The following is a 16735-nucleotide window of genomic DNA, read 5'->3' as shown; positions in this document are numbered from 1 at the left end:
AAATAAGAGTTCTTACATCCTTAAGGACTACAATATGGCTGACAATATATTTGTTCGCAAACATGTTCAGAATAATATAAACAAACTTGTAGCATTCTAAATATTTTTGCACCATAGCCCACTATCAAACATTCAAATTCTAAGCTTCTTTTTGCATTTTAGTCGAGTTTCTATCATTTTGCTGATGCTTATTTTAATCGTGAACTCCAGTTGACTGAAGAAAACACATTTTTAAAGATCATATAGCAGAGCTAGACTGCAAATAATTAAGCTGCGTGGAGTTAGCTAAACATACGACATTAGACATTGGACATTCAAAAGTGAAAGTCGTGCTGGCACGACATTGGACATTCAAAAATGAATGTTGTGCCAGCACGACATTGGACATTGGACATTGGGATTTCAAAAATGAATGTCGTGCTAGCACGACATTGTACATTGGACATTCAAAATTGAAAGTCGTGCTGGCACGACATTGGACATTGGACATTCAAAATCGAATGTTTTGCCAGCACGAATGCCAACACGACATTCATTTTCGAAATCCAAATGTCCAATGTCCAATGTCGTGCCAGCACAACATTCGATTTTGAATGTCCAATGTCGTGCCAGCACAACATTCGATTTTGAATGTCCAATGTCCAAATGTCGTGCCAGCACAACATTCGATTTTGTATGTCCAATGTTCAAAATATCACGATTTTGCCCATTGGCCCAGTTTTGGAAAACAAACGGTTAAACTGACGATATAAGCATGGTAACCTATGAAAAAGAAAAAAACTAGTATTTTTATCATGAGCTATATTTCAACACATTATATATACGAAAAAATAAAATTTTAACAGCCTATTGAACAGTCGAATCGATGGAACTCTGTTTTTGCTTGACGCGGTAGAATAAAATGACGCCTCATTTCACGTGGATTTACCCCACTGTAAAAGCTGACGAAGCATACCCTATCAATCAAATGATTTAGACCATCATGCGTACACATTTCAGCAGTAGTTGCGAAATTGTGTTTGATTGAACATGTTGAAGGCTTGTCTTGTCATTAAACACTAGGGATTTCAGCAACCATTATATATGTTATTACTAATTGGAGGTATTCATGAAGATTATCCCTAGGCTTGAACGTTTTGTTTCCAAAAAGATCTCCAAATAAACAATAAGGTTCAAAATAATATAAGTATAAAATATGTCGTTTCGGTACGGATAGAAAAATCCGACCCGAGAGCATGCGCGCAAGCCGGTGACGAGACTTGCCGTTTAACCGGTCACGCAGCATGCCCGAGGGTCGGATTTTTTATCCGGACCGGAAAAACATGATTGATATTTTTTCTTACATACCTATTATGATGAATTTTTGGGAAAATTGACGAAGAAAATGCACTTTTGAACATTTCACCAAAGAGCGCGTGCGACGTTGTGTACTGACGTCACAAAGCGCAGTAATTTTGAATCACTATTGACGTCAAATAGTTCCTCGAAAAATCACGCTTTTACGATTATTTATATTCAAATTTAATGAAACGTATTGCATACTTATATTTTTGATTGCACTTTATTGAAATTGCATAATGTACTTTTCATAAGCCATACAATAAAAGAAATAGGAAGTGGCGCGTTGTTGCGCGTGACTCATTTTACATGAGGGGTGTAAGAAGAGTCTTTCCAGCACTGGTCACATGACTGGAAACACACGTCCGGTATCTAAGAATATAAATATCTGTCATGTGTTTCCGGTACGGATAGAAAAATCCGACCCGAGGGCACGCGCGTAAGCCAGTAACGAGGCGTGCCGAGTAACCGGTCAAGCAGCGTGCCCGAGGGTCGGATTTTTCGATCCGTACCAGAAAAACATGATTGATATTTTTCTTGCATACCTAGAATTATGAATTTGTGGAAAAATTGACGTAGAAAACGCATCTTTGTACATTTCACCAAAAAGCGCGTGCGACGTTGCGTACTAACGTCATAAAGCGCAGTAATTTTAATCACTATCCGACGTCAAATAGTTCCTCGAAAAATCGCGCTTTTAAGATTATTTATTTTCAATTTTAATTAAAAGTATGGTATACTTATATTTTTGATTCTGCTTTATTGAAATTGCATAATATACTTTTCATAAATCATACAATAAAAAAAATAAGAAGTGGCGCGTTGTTGCGCGTGACTCATCTTACATGGGGGTGTAAGATGAGTTTTCCCAGCACCGGTCACATGACCGGAAACACACGTCCGGTATGCAAGAAAAGTCATTTTCCCACCTCAGATAAGTAGATCCAATAATTTAACCATGCTATAATATATAAGTATCTTCCATGGCCGAGAGTGTTAGATAGGTTCATTCCGACCGAGCGTAGGGTGTTTTGCGGAAACGAGGTTTACCGAATTTCCGCTAAACACCCTGCGCGAGGGTCGGTATGAACCTATCTTACACGAGCGGTTATGGTAGATGCTTTTTCTCCCATCTCAGTTAAACAAACTTAAGTAAAAAATACGTAAAAATGTATTTTTTGATGGAACTCTTTTGTGCTTAGTGAAAATAATTGCGTATGGATATGCGATAGCACGTGGTTGTCATGGATATGCGCGCAGTGATCCAGTTAATGTTAATAGTCAAATCGGTCTTTTAAATAGTTCTAAGAAGAATGAAGCATTTTTTCTTGAATGGTGCGTGAAAACTGTTTTATGTTGACATTTGAAGCGAGAAATAATTAATTAGCGTTCTAAATATTACCATAACACAAGATTTCCTTGATGCTACTGACGGTAGTCTTCTACAAGGGAGGTAATTACAATGTGGTGACCGTTAAAAAGGAGTTCCATACGGGCATTTTATCTTCGCCCGTGGGCAAGTCCTAGCAAAAAAACAATTTTCCTTTATTGTGTGAAACTGAGGTGGGAGAAAAAGCATCTACCATAGCCGCTCGTGTAAGATAGGTTCATCCCGACCCTCGCGCAGGGTGTTTTGCGGAAACTCGGTAAACCTCGTTTCCGCAAAACACCCTACGCTCGGGTCGGAATAAACCTTTCTTACACTCTTGACCATGGAAGATATCAGATATATTAAAATGACGCTGAATGTAACTAAAACAATAATATTGATAACCTTCTTTCCTTGTATGGAGTTTAATATTTTGATAATCATGGTGATTAAATGATGAGTTAACAATCACTTGTATACCTATGTGACAGTAGGTTACAAGGTTCAACAATGTGTTCATTTCAACAACAATATATTGAAATAATGGTTCTTAAAATGCCAATGCGCAGCGAAGTGAATTATTCTCACAAACAAACATGCGCAACAATGGGCTACCTTGGATTCCTATGAATGTTTGTATGTATTTCGGTCCATAAGATCGTCATGCCAACAGCCAAAACCTAAAAAACACCAATGATACACAAAAAGTACTTTAGAAAAACTGTCTATTAAAAGTCCGATATATACAAAGTCAGTTGATAATAGGTAGGTATAGGGCCTTTCGTCCTGTTTTGTTTAAAACACAGGAGTGATCGAGCTGCTGTTATTACTCGCAACTGTTTAACCGTGAATATTAGCTATACAGTTGCGTTCACATCGGACCAATGGGACGTGTCGGTGCATACACGTGTGTCCATTATCGTTTTCATGTACATTATGTACGTATTGACTGATGCCTGGGAGACTAAAAGGTAATGGACAAGTTATATAACGTCCTTATAATGAACAAGCAACATGCGAGGAGACTGTGAATATGTAAACTTTCTTATCTAATGTCCAATGTGATTACCACTCGGCCGTCTTCACCGACTTGTTGCCGATACGTACCCATGATGCTGAGCGTTCCGTTTCTGTCGGTGTCGAGCATATCGAAGAGTTCCCCGACCTCGTCGTCCGTCATCTGCTCGCCCATGCTTTTGAAGGCACCGGGACAATTCCTCGCGGTCCAGCGTCCGCTACTGTCCTTGTCAAACAACCTGTAAGTGAACAAATAAGTTGTTGAGGTACAACCGCAGATGACGTATTTTGTAGTAAACGGACTTTCTAATGAACTTCTTCGTTGACGATGCTGATACCATTAACGAATAAATTAAGGTATACTAGTGCGGTTTTCAAGGATACAGGTATACAGGGTACAAATCGTGTGCACGTTAAATAGTACGGAAACAAGGCAACCATGCTTATCAAGACATTACAGAAATTATTATGTTAATTAAACACTAAAATATAACTGGGCATTAAAGCCTGATCATAAAAACAATAACATGAAACAACACAAAAGAAGACTGATAACTTCTTCAGCAATTGGTAAAAAACTAAAAATCATATCCTAGTAGACTGTATTACAACAGTTTTAGTCGTACCTGAAAGCCTCGATGAGGTCATACTCCGGGTTTATCTGACTGAGCAGCTCACCCTTCAGGATCAGCTCAAACTGCTCGTATGTCACCTGCCCTGAAATAACACATGAAGCTAGGTTGAACTTCACGCACACGGTACGTGGAGATTGCACGGTTGGGTTGAGGCCAAGCACCTGCAGTGCTTTCCGGAGCTCCCTAGAAGACAGCGCCCCGGATTTGTCCATATCAAACTTCTTGTACAGGTCTTTGATCACTGCAGTGTAAGAAAATAACATGTTGAGGTTGTTGTGTGGCTGCTTATGCAATTAACACAGTTTGGAAGAATGGAATGTATTGCATACGGCACTTTTGTCTCCGACGACTGCGAAGCCTCCAACTTTCATTTAATATTAAACAGTTACAATTCAGCTCCAACTTTTAAACACAGAATATTACACCAAACTCCAAGAAACAGTTGTTGTTTTTTAGAGCAATGAGCTTGGAGTATGCGAGCCCCTCTTTACTATATACACCTATTCCCTTATGGTGTGTACGATTCCCTGTTTGCTATATACACCCGTTCCCTCTTGGCTTAAGCGAACCCCTGTTTGCTTTTGACATCCGTTTTCTTTTAGCGTTTGTAGGTCTCTATATTCCCCTGTTTATTATACACCGAGCCTTCTTAGTGTATGCGAGCCCATTTTTGCTATATAATCTAGTGGCCTCTTGGCGTTTGTGAACCCCTATTTGATATATACATCCGTTCCCTCTTGGTTTATGTGAGCCGCTGTTTGATATACAACCGTGCCTTATAAGTGTATGACAGAACATGTTTGGTAGTATATCCCGGACCCTCTTGGTTTTTCTAGCCCCTGTTTGCTGTATACACCCGTGCCCTCTAATTTTATGTGATGCCCCTGTTGCTGTATACACCCGTGTCTTCTTGTCTTATGTGATCCTCTGTTTGCTGTATAGTCCCATGGCATCTTCTCTTATGTGATCCCCTGTTTTCTGTATACACCCGTGCACTCTTGTCTTATGCGAGCGCCTATTTGCAAAATACACCGTGCTCTCTTGTCATGTATACTCCCCTTTTTGCTGTAAAATACGTGCCCTGTAGGCGTATGTGACCCTCTGTTTGCTGTATACACCCGTGCTCTCTTTTCTTATGTGATCCCCTGTTTGCTGAATGCACCCGTGCCCTCTTGTCTTACGTAATCCACTGTTTGCTGTAAACACCTGTGCCCTCTTGTCTTGTGTGATCCCCTGTTTTCTGTATACACCCGTGCCCTCTTGTTTTATACGATCCCCTGTTTGCTCTATACACCAATGTGCTCTTGTCTTATGTGATCCCTTGTTTGCTGTATACACCCGTGCCCTCTTGTCTTATGTGATTCCCCTGTTTTATGTATACACCCGTGCCCTCTTGTCTCATGTGATTCCCCTGTTTTATGTGATCCCTTGTTTGCCATATACACCCGTGCCCTCTTTTATTATGTGATCCCTTGTTTGCTATATACACCCGTGCCCTCTTGTCTTATGTAATCCCTTGTTTGCTGTATACACCCGTGCCTTCTTGTCTTATGTGAACCCCTGTTTGCCATATACACCCGTGCCCTCTTGCCTTATGTGAACCCCTGTTTGCCATATACACCCGTGCTCTCTTGCCTTATGTGATCCCTTGTTTGCTGTATACACAAGCCCTCTTGTCTTATGTGATCCCTTGTTTGCTATATACATCCGTGCCCTCTTGTCTTATGTGACCCCTTGTTTGCCATATACACCCGTGCCCTCTTGTCGTATGTGATCCCCTGTTTGCTATATACACCCGTGCCCTCTTGTCTTATGTGATCCCTTGTTTGCTATATACACCCGTGCCCTCTTGTCTTATGTGACCCCCTGTTTGCTATATACACCCGTGCCCTCTTGTTTTATGTGACCCCTTGTTTGCTATATACACCCGTGCCCTCTTGTCTTATGTGACCCCCTGTTTGCTATATACACCCGTGCCCTCTTGTCTTATGTGACCCCCTGTTTGCTATATACACCCGTGCCCTCTTGTCTTATGTGACCCCCTGTTTGCTATATACACCCGTGCCCTTTTGTTTTATACGATCCCTTGTTTGCCATATACACCCGTGCCCTTTTGTCTTATGTGACCCCCTGTTTGCTATATACACCCGTGCCCTCTTGTCTTATGTGACCCCTTGTTTGCTATATACACCCGTGCCCTCTTGTCTTATGTGACCCCCTGTTTGCTATATACACCCGTGCCCTTTTGTTTTATACGATCCCTTGTTTGCCATATACACCCGTGCCCTCTTGTCTTATGTGACCCCTTGTTTGCTATATACACCCGTGCCCTCTTGTCTAATGTGATCCCCTGTTTGCCATATACATCCGTGCAATCTTGTCTTATGTGACCCCCTGTTTGCTATATACACCCGTGCCCTCTTGTCTTATGTGACCCCTTGTTTGCTATATACACCCGTGCCCTCTTGTCTTATGTGACCCCCTGTTTGCTATATACACCCGTGCCCTCTTGTCTTATGTGACCCCCTGTTTACTATATACACCCGTGCCCTCTTGTCTTATGTGACCCCCTGTTTGCTATATACACCCGTGCCCTTTTGTTTTATACGATCCCTTGTTTGCCATATACACCCGTGCCCTCTTGTCTTATGTGACCCCCTATTCGCTATATACACCCGTGCCCTCTTGTCTTATGTGACCCCTTGTTTGCTATATACACCAGTGCCCTCTTGTCTTATGTGATCCCCTGTTTGCTATATACATCCGTGCCCTCTTGTCTTATGTGACCCCCTGTTTGCTATATACACCCGTGCCCTCTTGTCTTATGTGACCCCTTGTTTGCTATATACACCCGTGCCCTCTTGTCTTATGTGATCCCTTTTTGCTGTATACATCCGTGCCTTCTTCTCTTATGTGAACCCCTGTTTGCCATATACACCCGTGCCCTCTTGTCTTATGTGATCCCTTGTTTGCTATATACACCCGTGCCCTCTTGTCTAATGTGATCCCCTGTTTGCCATATACACCCGTGGCCTCTTGTCGTATGTGATCCCTTGTTTGCTATATACACCCGTGCCCTCTTGTCTTATGTGATCCCTTGTTTGCTATATACACCCGTGCCCTCTTGTCTTATGTGAACCCCTGTTTGCTATATACACCCGTGCCCTCTTGTCTTATGTGACCCCTTGTTTGCTATATACACCCGTGCCCTCTTGTCTTATGTGACCCCCTGTTTGCTATATACACCCGTGCCCTCTTGTCTTATGTGACCCCCTGTTTGCTATATACACCCGTGCCCTCTTGTCTTATGTGACCCCCTGTTTGCTATATACACCCGTGCCCTTTCGTTTTATACGATCCCTTGTTTGCCATATACACCCGTGCCCTCTTGTCTTATGTGACCCCCTTGTTTGCTATATACACCCGTGCCCCCTTGTCTAATGTGATCCCTTGTTTGCTATATACACCCGTGCCCTCTTGTCTTATGTGACCCCCTTGTTTGCTATATACACCCGTGCCCTCTTGTCTAATGTGATCCCTTGTTTGCCATATACACCCGTGCCCTCTTGTCTTATGTGACCCCTTGTTTGCTATATACACCCGTGCCCTTTTGTCTTATGTGATCCCTTGTTTGCTATATACACCCGTGCCCTCTTGTCTTATGTGACCCCTGTTTGCTGTATACACTCGTGCCCTCTTTTCTTATGTGATCCCTTGTTTGCTATATACACCAGTGCCCTCTTGTTTTATACGATCCCTTGATTGCCATATACACCAGTGCCCTCTTGTCTTATGTGATCCCTTGTTTGCTATATACACCAGTGCCCTCTTGTTTTATACGATCCCCTGTTTGCTGTATACACCAGTGCCCTCTTGTCTTATGTTATCCCTTGTTTGCTATATACACCAGTGCCCTCTTGTTTTATTCGATCCCTTGTTTGCCATATACAGCAGTGTCCTCTTGTTTTATACGATCCCTTGTTTGCTATATACACCCGTGCCCTCTTGTTTTATACGATCCCCTGTTTGCTGTATACACCAGTGCCCTCTTGTCTTATGTGATCCCTTGTTTGCTGTATACACCCGTGCCCTCTTGTTTTATACGATCCCCTGTTTGCCATATACACCAGTGCCCTCTTGTTTTATACGATCCCTTGTTTGCTGTATACACCCGTGCCCTCTAGGCGTATGTGACCCCGTGTTTGCTGTATACACCCGTGCCCTCTTTTATTATGTGATACTTTGTTTGCTGTATACACCCGTGCCCTCTAGGCGTATGTGACCCCGTGTTTGCTGTATACACCCGTGCCCTCATTTCTTATGTGATCCTATGTTTGCTGTATACACCCGTGCCCTCAAGGCGTATGTGACCCCATGTTTGCTGTATACACCCGTGCCCTCTTTTCTTATGTGATCCTATGTTTGCTATATACACCCGTGCCCTCTTGTCTTATGTGAACCCTTGTTTGCTATATACACCCGTGCGCTATTGTCTTATGTGATCCCCTGTTTGCTGTATACACCCGTGCCCTTTTGTCTTATTTGATTCCCTGTTTGCTGTTTACTCCTGTGCCTTCTTGTCTTATGTGACCCCATGTTTGCTGTATACACCCGTGCCCTCTTGCCGTATGCGATCCCCTGTTTGATATATACACCCGTGGCCTCTTGCCGTATGCGATCCCCTGTTTGCTGTATACACCCGTGCCCTCTTGTCTTATGTGATCCCCTGTTTGCTGTATACACCCGTGCCATCTTGTCTTATGTGATCCCATGTTTGCTGTATACACCCGTGCCATCTTGGCTTATGTGACCCCCTGTTTGCTGTATACACCCGTGCCATCTTGTCTTATGTGATCACTGTTTGTTTTATACACCCGTGCCTTCTTGTCTTATGAGATCCCACTTTGCTGTATACACCCCCGTTTGCTGTATACTCTTGTCTTATGTGATCACTGTTTGTTATATACACCCGTGCCCTCTTGTTTTATGTGATCCCCTGTTTGCTGTATACACCCGTGCCATCTTGTCTAATTTGATCCCCTGTTTGCTGTATATACCCGTACCCTCTTGTCTTATGTGATCCTCTGTTTGCTGTATACACCTGTGCCTTCTTGTTTTATATGATACCCTGTTTGCTGTATACACCAATGAGCTATTGTCTTGTGTGATCCCTTGTTTGCTGTTTATACACGTGCCCTCTTGTCTTATGTGATCCACTGTTTGCTGTATACACCCGTGCCTTCTTGTTTTATATGATACCCTGTTTGCTGTATACACCAATGTGCTATTGTCTTGTGTGATCCCCTGTTTGCTGTATACACCCGTGCCCTCTTGTCTTATGTGATCCCCTGTTTGCTGTATACACCCGTGCCTTCTTGTTTTATATGATACCCTGTTTGCTGTATACACCAATGTGCTATTGTCTTGTGTGATCCCCTGTTTGCTGTATACACCCGTGCCCTCTTGTCTTATGTGATCCACTGTTTGCTGTATACACCCGTGCCTTCTTGTGTTATACGATCCCATGTGTGCTGTATACACCAATGTGCTATTGTCTTATGTGATCCCCTGTGAAACCCGTGCCTTCCATCCACTTAATGTCGACAAACTATTGTTTGGCTTCGACAATCTAACCGATGAACAGAATGAGTTTATTTTTATACAAGTTCAAAAATACATAAAGAATACTCAACGATTTTCGTTATAGCTGTCGTTTCAGCAAATTAAAAAGGGGGTAATGGCGACAAACTTTTTTCTTTTTTTCCCCTTTTCTCTTGCTTTCTTTCGTTAACATCGTATCATAGTTGAACTAAGCTCATTTAAATACAATTTGTATACACCAGAATTTTCTAAACATAGCAGTTTGTATCACAGTGACAATTTTAAACTGTTATGCCATTTCTTTTTGTTGATATAAGTCTGGCAAAACGGGGAGGGCCGATTTCTAACGTTGTAATAACTTGTGGCCCAACACTTTTGTATATTTATACATATGTGCTGAAATATTTGCATTTAAATGTGCTATGTTAACTTGTTTATACGCAATAAAATATGATTAAACTAAACTATACACCCGTGCCCTCTTGTCTTATGTGACCCCCTGTTTGCTATATACACCCGTGCCCTCTTGTCTTATGTGACCCCCTGTTTGCTATATACACCCGTGCCCTCTTGTCTTATGTGACCCCTTGTTTGCTATATACACCCGTGGCCTCTTGTCTTATGTGACCCCCGTGTTTGCTTTATACACCCGTGCCCTCTTGTCTTATGTTACCCCCGTGTTTGCTATATACACCCGTGGCCTCTTGTCTTATGTGACCCCCGTGTTTGCTTTATACACCCGTGGCCTCTTGTCTTATGTGATCCCCTGTTTGCTGTATACACCCGTGCCTTCTTGTCTTATGTGACCCCCGTGTTTGCTTTATACACCCGTGCCCTTTTGTTTTATGTGGCCCCCGGGTTGCTTATACACTCGTGCCCTCTTGGTTTATGTGATCTGCTGTTTGCTGTATACACCCGTGCCGTCTTGTCTTATCTGCCCCGTGTTTGCTGTATACACCCGTGCCCTCTTGTCTTATGTGACCCCCGTGTTTGCTTTATACACCCGTGCCCTCTTGGTTTATGTGATCCCCTGTTTGCCATATACACCCGTGCCCTCTTGGCTTATGTGAGCCCCTGTTTGATGTATACACTCGTGCCCTCTTGTCTTATGTGACCCCCGTGTTTGCTTTATACACCCGTGCCCTCTTGGCTTAAGTGAGCCCCTGTTTGCTGTATACACTCGTGCCCTCTTGGCTTATTTGAGCCCATGTTCGCTTTATACAATCGTGCCCTCTTGGCTAATGTGACAACCTGTTTGATGTATACACTCCTGCCCTCTTAGTTTATGTTAGCCCCTGTTTGCTTTATACTACAGTGCCCTCTTATCGTAAGCGAGTTTCTGTTTCGTAAATACTGCCGTTCCCTGTTGGCATATATACGAGCTTCTGTTTAATGTTAACTTTTATTCCCTATGTGTACTAACGTTCCCTCTGCGCATCCGTGAGCCCCTGCTGTAGAGTGGGGACGTCCTCCACCAGATCCGTTTCCTCCTCATACATTCCCGCCTCGTCCTTATCCATCTCTCCGCCCTCCTGTAAGATACACAGCAAATTTTATTTGGATGAAGTCCGGCAGCAGTACACTTATTTAACACCGACTCAGCGATCTCGCTATGCAATAATTAATGACTGTATTGAAATGAAATACGGCGGTCGACCGCAAAAACCTCCTAAATATTCAAAGCAGATAAAGGTATAGCCATAATAGGGGGACGTATTTTGTTCAAGAATTAAAACCACATGAAGGTCCATTTTTATGCATCGGTTTGTTGAATATTTCGGACGCGCTCTACACGATTACAAGAGAACATCTGTACAATAAGCTCGATTCCCTACGGGAGGAACTGAAAGCAACGATGATAAAAAATTAGAAACTAATTGCTTGTGAACAAAATCTGAACGCAATTGACACTCTCTAAACAAAAGTCAACCGTGTACATCCGTTGTTTGTCCTTTCCCCATACACTACATACACTGATGCAGGTACAGTTCTGTACAATTGACAATTATCTATAACGTGAAACTCGTGACAGGTATTTCCCTCAGAAAAAGAAGTTAGTATATTCCTGGCTGGTGTGTATATAGTTTGTTTCTAACTCATATGAATAAAATAAACCACACACACAAGTTAAGTGCATTACCATAAACGTTTCGGCGTAACGCCTTCATCAGCAGATATAAACAAACAAAATAAACAGGAAGTCGCGTCAACGTCATATACCTGCCGCACGTCGTTTGGCGGCAAAATAAGTGACGTTGCTAAATGTATATATGTATATATATTTGACACTTTCTTTTTCAGACTATTTCAAAAGGTCCCATTACTTATGTATAATATCACCAATATTTGGTAATGATGTATTAAAGGGGCTCTACTACGTATGATGAAATAGCGAAAAAGAAAAAAATGTGGAAAACTTACATAAACTTGGTATCGATGTGTACAATGCATTGAAAATTACTAACTGAAGTACCACATAGTTTACAATTAATTTATTTTTCGCAGTTTTTCGTATTTTTCCATTAAAAAAGATTACTAGGTATGTCTACCTAGTTTACTAGGCGACCCGGGTTCGATTCCCGGCCTGGGCGCATGTGAGTTTGGTTTGTGGTCACCAAGCCAGACAAGTGGGTTTCCTCCGGGTTCTCCGGTTTCCCCCACAACACAAGACCACACTCTCGCGTAAAATCGTGCCAACGAGAGTTATTAATATAATGTTGTAATAACTTGTTTCACAATCGTTGTAAAATAAATATGTTTAAACTAAACTAGGTATGTCTACCTAGTAGAATTCATTCCTTGTGGGTGATTGGCTAGTCGATGCTATCACGTGATATTACCAAGTTATGTATATATCTTAAATATTCCAACCGTTTAGGGTAAGCTTCCTTAGCACAGTGGATACATCACTGAACTGCAATGTTGGCGAGACCGTTTCGATTCAAGACTCCGACTTGATTTTTTTTACATTTGTTTTTACAATTATGATATCAAAGAGTAAAACATTTTATTAATTAATTGTCCTGAGATTCGTTACAGAAAAAAACCTTTAAAACATATTAGAATTGGAATGACTGATTTAGCATTAGTTTTTGTTTGTGTACAGCATAACGCATCATCCTATGTCGTATTTGTAACAAGCGTCAATCCATCCTCTATAACATCTTAGAGTAATTTCTTTCTTCGAAATAGCTTTGCAAACTAGTTCAAGACCTATTGAACACATTATCATTTGAGATAATACGTCTGTATTTTTGTCTAACTCATAGAAATTCCAAAACATCACAGGAAAGAAAAATAGTGTAAGTAGTATACAGATCCAAACGATTTCGATTCACACAAATTTACAAGATAAAATGTCACAGATGTATGTGACATTTTATTAATGAGTGTATACTGCCATTCAACCGAAAGTACACTGACAGGATTTGCTTAATTCGCTTGATATATAATAGCATGCGATTAAGGAGGTTTTAAGTATTTGTGTATTGTCTAAGCTCAATTTAAATCTTATTAACATTTAGGCATAAGATCACATAAGATTATAAGATACAATTTACTATATAACGAGTACACGTTTCATCCGAATAAAGACGTATTTATGAAGCCTTGAATTTCATTGCCAGTTTGTATCCATGAAGCATCTTTAAACATTCAAATATTAAAGACGGTCTCATCTTAATTTCAAACAAACGGGAAGTTTGAACCATCGGGTTATGATGTTTGCGACCTGAAGTTAATGTACGTTTAATGGTACAAGAAATGTAGCGCGAAAAACATGGCGAAGACGAATACGCGGAAGAAGAGGTGTCATAGAGATGCGATTTACTTCATTATATCGTTGTTATGAGTTACTAAATCATTACTACGACTTAGTTATATCTAAGTCGTGGTCATGACGTACTAAGACATGGAACGAGTTGGTAAGTCATGGCCACGATGTTACCCAGTCGTTTCCACAAGATAACTTAGTTGTAACTAAGTTGTCACTAACCAATACTCTAATGATATCAGTTCGCAATGTGTATGCAATTCATAATAAATAAAAAGTATTCAATACATCATTTAAATAATATTAGTTTTTGGCTTAAAACATAAACTGTCTTTCATGTTACCTTTCAGATTTAATCCAAGTTGACTTCTAATCTGCTATTCTGATTACTGGTGATTTTTTAAAGACATTCAGCCTGTCCATGCAAAGCCAAATTCTTTCAGTTTTTGTAAAAAAGTAAGCAGCAAGCTTTAAGGTGCAGAGTAAAACATTTGACAGAGCCCTGAAAACATGTGACAATGCGCTGTAGATACCAGGTGACGGCGCCCTGTAAAACATGTAACAGTGCCATCTTAAACAAGTGACAGCGCCCTGTAAAACATGTGACAGTCCCCTGTAAAACATGTGACAGCGCCCTCTAAAACATGTGGGAGTGCCTTGTAAAACATGTGACAGTAACCTGTAAAGCATGTGACCGAGCCCTTTAAAGCATATGACAAAGCCCTTTAAAATGCGTGACAGAGCCCTTTCAAATGTGTGACAGTTGCCTGTAGAAACATGTGATAGTGCCCTGTAAAATGTGACAGTGCCCTGTAAAACATGTGAAAGTGCTCTGTAAAGAAATGTGACAGTGCCATGTACAAACATGTGAAAATGCGCTCCAGAAACATGCGACAGTTCGCTGTAAGATATGTGACAGTTCTCTGTAAAACATGTGATAATGCGCTGTAAAACATGTGACAATGCGCTGTAGAAACATGTGACAAAACGCTGTAAAACATGTGACAGTGCGCTGTAGAAACATGTTACAGTGCGCTGTAAAACATGTGACAGTACTCTGTAAAACATGTGACAGTGCGCTGTAAAAACATGTGATAGTACTCTGAAAAACATGTGACAAAGCTCTGTAAAACATGTGACAGTACGCTGTAGAAACTTATCACATGGCGCTGTAAAACATGTTACAGTACTCTGTTAAACATGTGACAATGCGCTGTAGAAACATGTGACAGTACTTTGTTAAACATGTGACAATGCGCTGTAGAAACATGTGACAGTACTCTGTTAAACATGTGACAATGCGCTGTAGAAACATGTGACAGTACTCTTTAAAACATGTGACATTGCGCTGTAGAAACATTTGACAGTGCGCTGTAAAACATGTGAGAGTGCGCTATAAAACATATGACAGTGGGTTGTAAAAACATTTGAGAGTGCGCTGTAGAAACATTTGACAGTGTGCTGTTAGACGTGTTACAGTGCGCTCTAGAAGCATGTGACAGTGCACCCCAGACACATGTGACAGTACTCTGTAAAATATGTGACAATGCGCTCCAGAAACATGTCATAGTGCGCTGTAAATCATGTGACTGTGCCATGTTCAAACATGTGACAGTACAATTATTGACCATGTCAATGTCAGATGCAACTGTTTTACTAGGACGGTTCGGAATGAAGAATCATGTAAAACACTGCACACTGTTGTATCCTGTGCTTTACCATAACGTATTTCAATGTAAATGACAAGTATGTACAAGTGCATTACCGATGTAGTTCAAGTAATCGGTAAGAACAGAAAAACGATTATTTCCAAGCAATTATGTCATGTATATAATGTATACATTATGTATATAATAGTGAAAATGTTAACGTTCTACAGAACATACTAATCCCGTGAGAGCGCATACCGCTTCTTTAAATCTTTAAAAAATATATTTTAAAATTCATGATGAATAACTTGTTGTCCAATGAGATTCAAGTTTTATTCAAAATCTGGGCTACAGCACACTTCTGGGTCTAGGACGTCAGAATGACATATGAAAAAACTATCGAGGATGGTATCACCCATGATAGATGAGTCGGGAGAGCTCGGGATTACTAGTCGCCTTCGATTCTCATCAAACCCCAGGCATTCTATGGATTTGTATCAGGCGAACATTCGAATAATTCTGTATTACCATTGGTCCACAAATAATTGCGGTGTACACTTTTACGTTGAAACATTTAAAAATATCCATTTCAACCCTTTGAATCTGTTATTGTTTTCATTTTCTTTCAGAATTAGTCGAGCTGTTCCAGAATACAGACCAAATAACAGGTTAAAATGAATGAACATGAGTCCGTACTGCTCAGTGACTATCAGAATTACAGTTCTACTCCATATACTTAAATATGTGAAACACGGTGTTAAGTGTTAGTCTTTGTGACCCGTACGGACGCCTTTCTCGCTCACTTAGTTTCCTCCTTTGCTTAGACACGTGTAACATAGATCGACCAGTCAGTGGACACTAGTGTGTAGAATGTAGACTCGTGCTTCAGACTTCGCCTGTGAGTTTCATGAACATGATCAGATCAGTGTAGTGTACAGCCCCTTATTTTGTCTATGGTGCTCGTCCGGTAGCTGATGTTGCCGCGCTGCATTCCACATCTCAATTTTTCTAAACTACTGTTTTTGTTTCTTGAGATTTGTCATGTTTATGTGATATATTTTCAGAATAAATTGTACTTTATTTTGAAATTCACTGCAAAACTTTGTTGTTATATTGTTTGACATATAATGGTATATATAATACCATTGTATAATGTACCTGATAAATTAACATGATCCACTGAACATGGTATTATTGGTCATAAGATTCGTATTCAGTTAAGGGGCTTAATCTTTAACTGCTTTATATTAATGTTATGCATGTTTGCATGGCGTAAACAACCTCAACCTTGGCTGTCATTCACAAACGACAAGCCGCGTTTAAATTGTGTTGGTAAATCAGTATGGTAAACCCA

At 40.9% G+C, this 16735-nt stretch overlaps 1 protein-coding gene across 1 annotated transcript; it reads right to left on the bottom strand.

Annotated features, from left to right (window-relative positions):
• Positions 1–3331: 3331 nt before the first annotated feature.
• Positions 3332–11480, bottom strand: LOC128208327 (uncharacterized). Its single transcript, XM_052911885.1, has 4 exons — positions 11384–11480; positions 4351–4600; positions 3815–3963; positions 3332–3387 (listed from the first exon to the last, which is right to left on the bottom strand). The coding sequence occupies exons 1-4, from the start codon at positions 11478–11480 to the stop codon at positions 3332–3334; spliced, it is 552 nt and encodes a 183-aa protein (XP_052767845.1).
• Between the last annotated feature and the right edge of the window lie 5255 nt (positions 11481–16735).

The sequence above is a fragment of the Mya arenaria genome, chromosome 11 (genome assembly GCF_026914265.1).
Source record: "Mya arenaria isolate MELC-2E11 chromosome 11, ASM2691426v1".
Lineage (NCBI taxonomy): Eukaryota > Metazoa > Mollusca > Bivalvia > Myida > Myidae > Mya > Mya arenaria.
This window is presented reverse-complemented; position numbering and strand designations above follow the sequence as displayed.